At 40.4% G+C, this 3,475-nt stretch overlaps 1 protein-coding gene across 1 annotated transcript; it reads right to left on the bottom strand.

Annotated features, from left to right (window-relative positions):
* Positions 1-398: 398 nt before the first annotated feature.
* On the bottom strand, positions 399-2,928 carry adrb2a (adrenoceptor beta 2, surface a; the record flags this gene model as incomplete). Its single annotated transcript, XM_014014696.1, is given in 2 exon segments — positions 399-2,503; positions 2,798-2,928. A coding segment is annotated over 1 exon segment (1,266 nt). The 3' UTR covers positions 399-1,237.
* Positions 2,929-3,475: the final 547 nt, after the last annotated feature.

Genomic DNA, 3,475 nt, shown 5'->3' with positions numbered 1-3,475 from the left:
AACAACCACACATTTTTAGCAACTAARCTTGTGCAACCAACTGGACAACCAGTGATGAACCAACTAACTAGTTCTCTGACTTTTATGCAACAGCCATAAAATGAAACAAAATGGTGCATGCATGTTGCACATTTGAACCGACCGGCAGAACGTGACAGATTTGAGTTGTGCATTTGCACACCGTGAAAGAATAAATAAATAAATAAATAAATATTTTTTCCTTTTTCTTTTTTTGATTTTAAAAGCCCAATAAGCATTGAAGGGAAATGTACAACCTTATCAACAATGCCATCAGCTTTCTGCACAGTCATCGACTGTACGCGACTCATCAAGCCATGGTAATGCWAACCCAAACTTTCAAGTTTTATCAAAGATTTTCATCAGACGATGCCCACAGGTGTGTTTCAGCTCGATGGCGAGCTTCATTTTAGTGAACGCGTGCGTCTCTAGTAGGATCTGCTGACCACAGAAACTTACATGCAACAGTCTGCAGAACACCAGAGCAGGATACAGACATTTCCTGCTTGACTTTTTTTTCTTTTTTGTTAGTTTCTTTCTGGTCTTAGAAGCTTCTACAAACACAAAGACAAAAAGTACAAGCAAAACAAACAAACAAACAAAAAACCTAATCTGATAAGGAATGTACTTTTTGGAACAGTGTGTCAAAGAGATGCAATTGGTCCGCTTATCAACCAGTAATGCAAATTGATTTCTTACTCCAAATAGCAAATGAGCATTCTTGAATCAAACTACCAACTTTCAAATCTCCACTGAAATTAATATATATATATATATATATATATATATATCTCAACACAAATATGAATTTTGATGTAATTCAAATAAAAGTTTGAGAAGAATAAAATTTAACTGAAAGCAGCTCATCTGTAATTATGTCATTCACGGACMATTTATTTGAGTTAATGCACACATACCTAGTTAGCTAATGTYCACATAATGTAAAAAAAGACAGTTAAGACAAAAACAACGTAAAGCTGTGATGAGGTAGATGCAAAATAATTATGATCCATGTAAAAAAAACTATCTACAGTATAAATGGAATACTTTCCTCAGCTCATMATGATTATTGCCGTTTGTTTAAAGCAGTTACAAGACTCTGCCAGTTACACTGCCTGGCCTTACCTTCATTAGTCAATTAGAAATAAAATAAAGTGTGTGATCGCAGTGTAAACACGGTTGAGTTTCCCCTGATTAATGAAGTCTTGGAGCTCCAGGTTTACAGGGAAGTCGTCACAGTTGACAGGGTTTTGTTGTTTCCATTCGGGTCTACTGATTTGTCCTTAAGGCAGCAGACCCCTGCACCCTTTCCCGGACACCTTTCACTGGTGTCATCATCGTCCAGGCTGCCCTTACTCCTCCTTTGTGGCTCGCTCTGCCAGCTGTGCCTGCTGTAGACGTATCCGTTCACAGGTCCTGGGTTGCTGAAGGGGTTTCTGTTCAAGCACAGGAGTTCCTTAAAMGCGTACCTGAAATCGGGACTCCGGCAATAAATGATGGGGTTGAAGGCAGAGTTGGAATAGCCTATCCAGTTGAGAATCCTAAAGGAGAGGTTGAACTCCACTTTGCTGTACTCCACTTTGCATATAGCCCAGGCCACRTTGAGCAGAAAGAACGGCAACCAGCAGAGAGTGAAGACGCCCATAATGATGCCTAGTGTCTTAAGGGCTTTGTGCTCCCGAAGGCAAAACTTGATCTTTTTTAGTCTGCGCCCATTGCTGGTTTCCAAAGATTGATCATCGTCACTGTTGCTCTTTTGAAAGCGGCCAACGCTTTGGTCAATCTTTTTCAGTTGTCGCTTAGCCTCCTGGAAAACACGGCTGTAGACAAAAATCATAATGATCAAAGGGATGTAGAAGGAGATGACAGAAGAGAGGACGCCATAAGTTGTGTTGACGTCAAACTCACAGCAGTTAGTGTCATTAAAGCATTTCTCTGCATTTGGATCATCTGATACCCACCACCTCATGTGGATGGGCAGGTATGATGTCAGTGCCGCTATCACCCAAACCAGCAGAATCACAATTCGAGCTTTGCACTTTGTCAACAATGACTGATAGCGAAAAGGTGATGTGATGGCCAAATATCGGTCTATGGCTATAACGCACAAGGTCTCGATGCTCGCGGTTACACAGAGCACATCAGTTGCCGTCCAGAACTCACACCAAAAATTGCCAAAGTACCAAGTATCAAAGATGACGGAACTCGCACCAAAGGGAACCACCATGAGACCCATGACCAGGTCGGCACAGGCCAGAGACGTGACGAAACAGTTGGTGACGTTCTGGAGACGCTGGAAACGGGAAATCGCTGTTATGACCAGGATGTTGCCGAAGACGATGCACAGAACCAGAAAAGACATGATGATGGCCAGCAGGACCTTGAATTGATGACTTGTTTTTTCACTGTTTCCCTCATTGTGGGGTGACGATAAGTTGATCCCATCGATCACACTGAAGTTGGATGGAGTGGTTGTAGAATTCATCTAAAAAAGATTKTACATAGAAGACAAACACGCACCCACACACACACAGAGAGACACAGACGTGCATGTATGCAACAAAAACACACAAATACACATGGATGAATATCAGTTTCAAAGTAAAATTGAAAAATAAAAAGTAAAATAAATGTGAAACAGTTGCTTTGATATTGAATTTAAACAAAATGTTACAGCTTCAGCATTAATAAAACAACATATTTAATAAAAATATTTTCAGAGCTTTAAAGCACAATGCAAGTCATAAAAAAATAAAAAATAAAAGAAGAAGCTACAAACCTCAACAAGTAGTTGTTGTGGCTCCTACTTTCATGCACCAAGACAATGTTCATRTAGCTCCTGCTATGTATTCCATTCCACTTTTAAAAACCTTAACATGTTTCTCTCTTGCGTGTGTCAGTTGAGCAGTGTTTCCTCTAATGTGTCTCTCAGGCTATTTGTCAGAGCCCTTATAACATGCAGCGGTGACATCACTGCCAGCTCTCAGCCAATCAGGCAGCCCGCCTGCGGAGGGTGCTGAGAGCTTTCTGGAGTTTGAACACACTGTCCCTGCAGTTGCTGTTGCAGGACTGCATGAAGTAAAAAAAAAAAGAAAAGAAAAAAGCTGTCACCACAGGCAAAGACTTGTAATTTACATATTTGAAAATATTTTGCAAAGTTCTTCCAGATTACGTGTGACTAGTTTGCAGTGCAGTCTAAACAGTGAGTTCTATTGAAACATAGTACCTGTGTGTATAGTTTGGATCAAACCAGGTGACCATGTTTTCTAGCATTTTATAATTACAGGTATGATTCATAAAAATTTCCAACTGGAACGTGAAACCATTATCAGTGGATCTGTTCATGGTTTATTGGGCGTTAGGAGTTTTATCACTCTTCTTGTCAAGACAAAACCTTGGAATGCTACTCAGCTTGTGTGTGTGTGTGTGTGTGTGTGTGTGTGTGTGTGTGTGTGTG

This window comes from Austrofundulus limnaeus, unplaced genomic scaffold (genome assembly GCF_001266775.1).
Source record: "Austrofundulus limnaeus strain Quisiro unplaced genomic scaffold, Austrofundulus_limnaeus-1.0 Scaffold118, whole genome shotgun sequence".
NCBI classification, from domain to species: Eukaryota; Metazoa; Chordata; class Actinopteri; order Cyprinodontiformes; family Rivulidae; genus Austrofundulus; species Austrofundulus limnaeus.
This window is presented reverse-complemented; position numbering and strand designations above follow the sequence as displayed.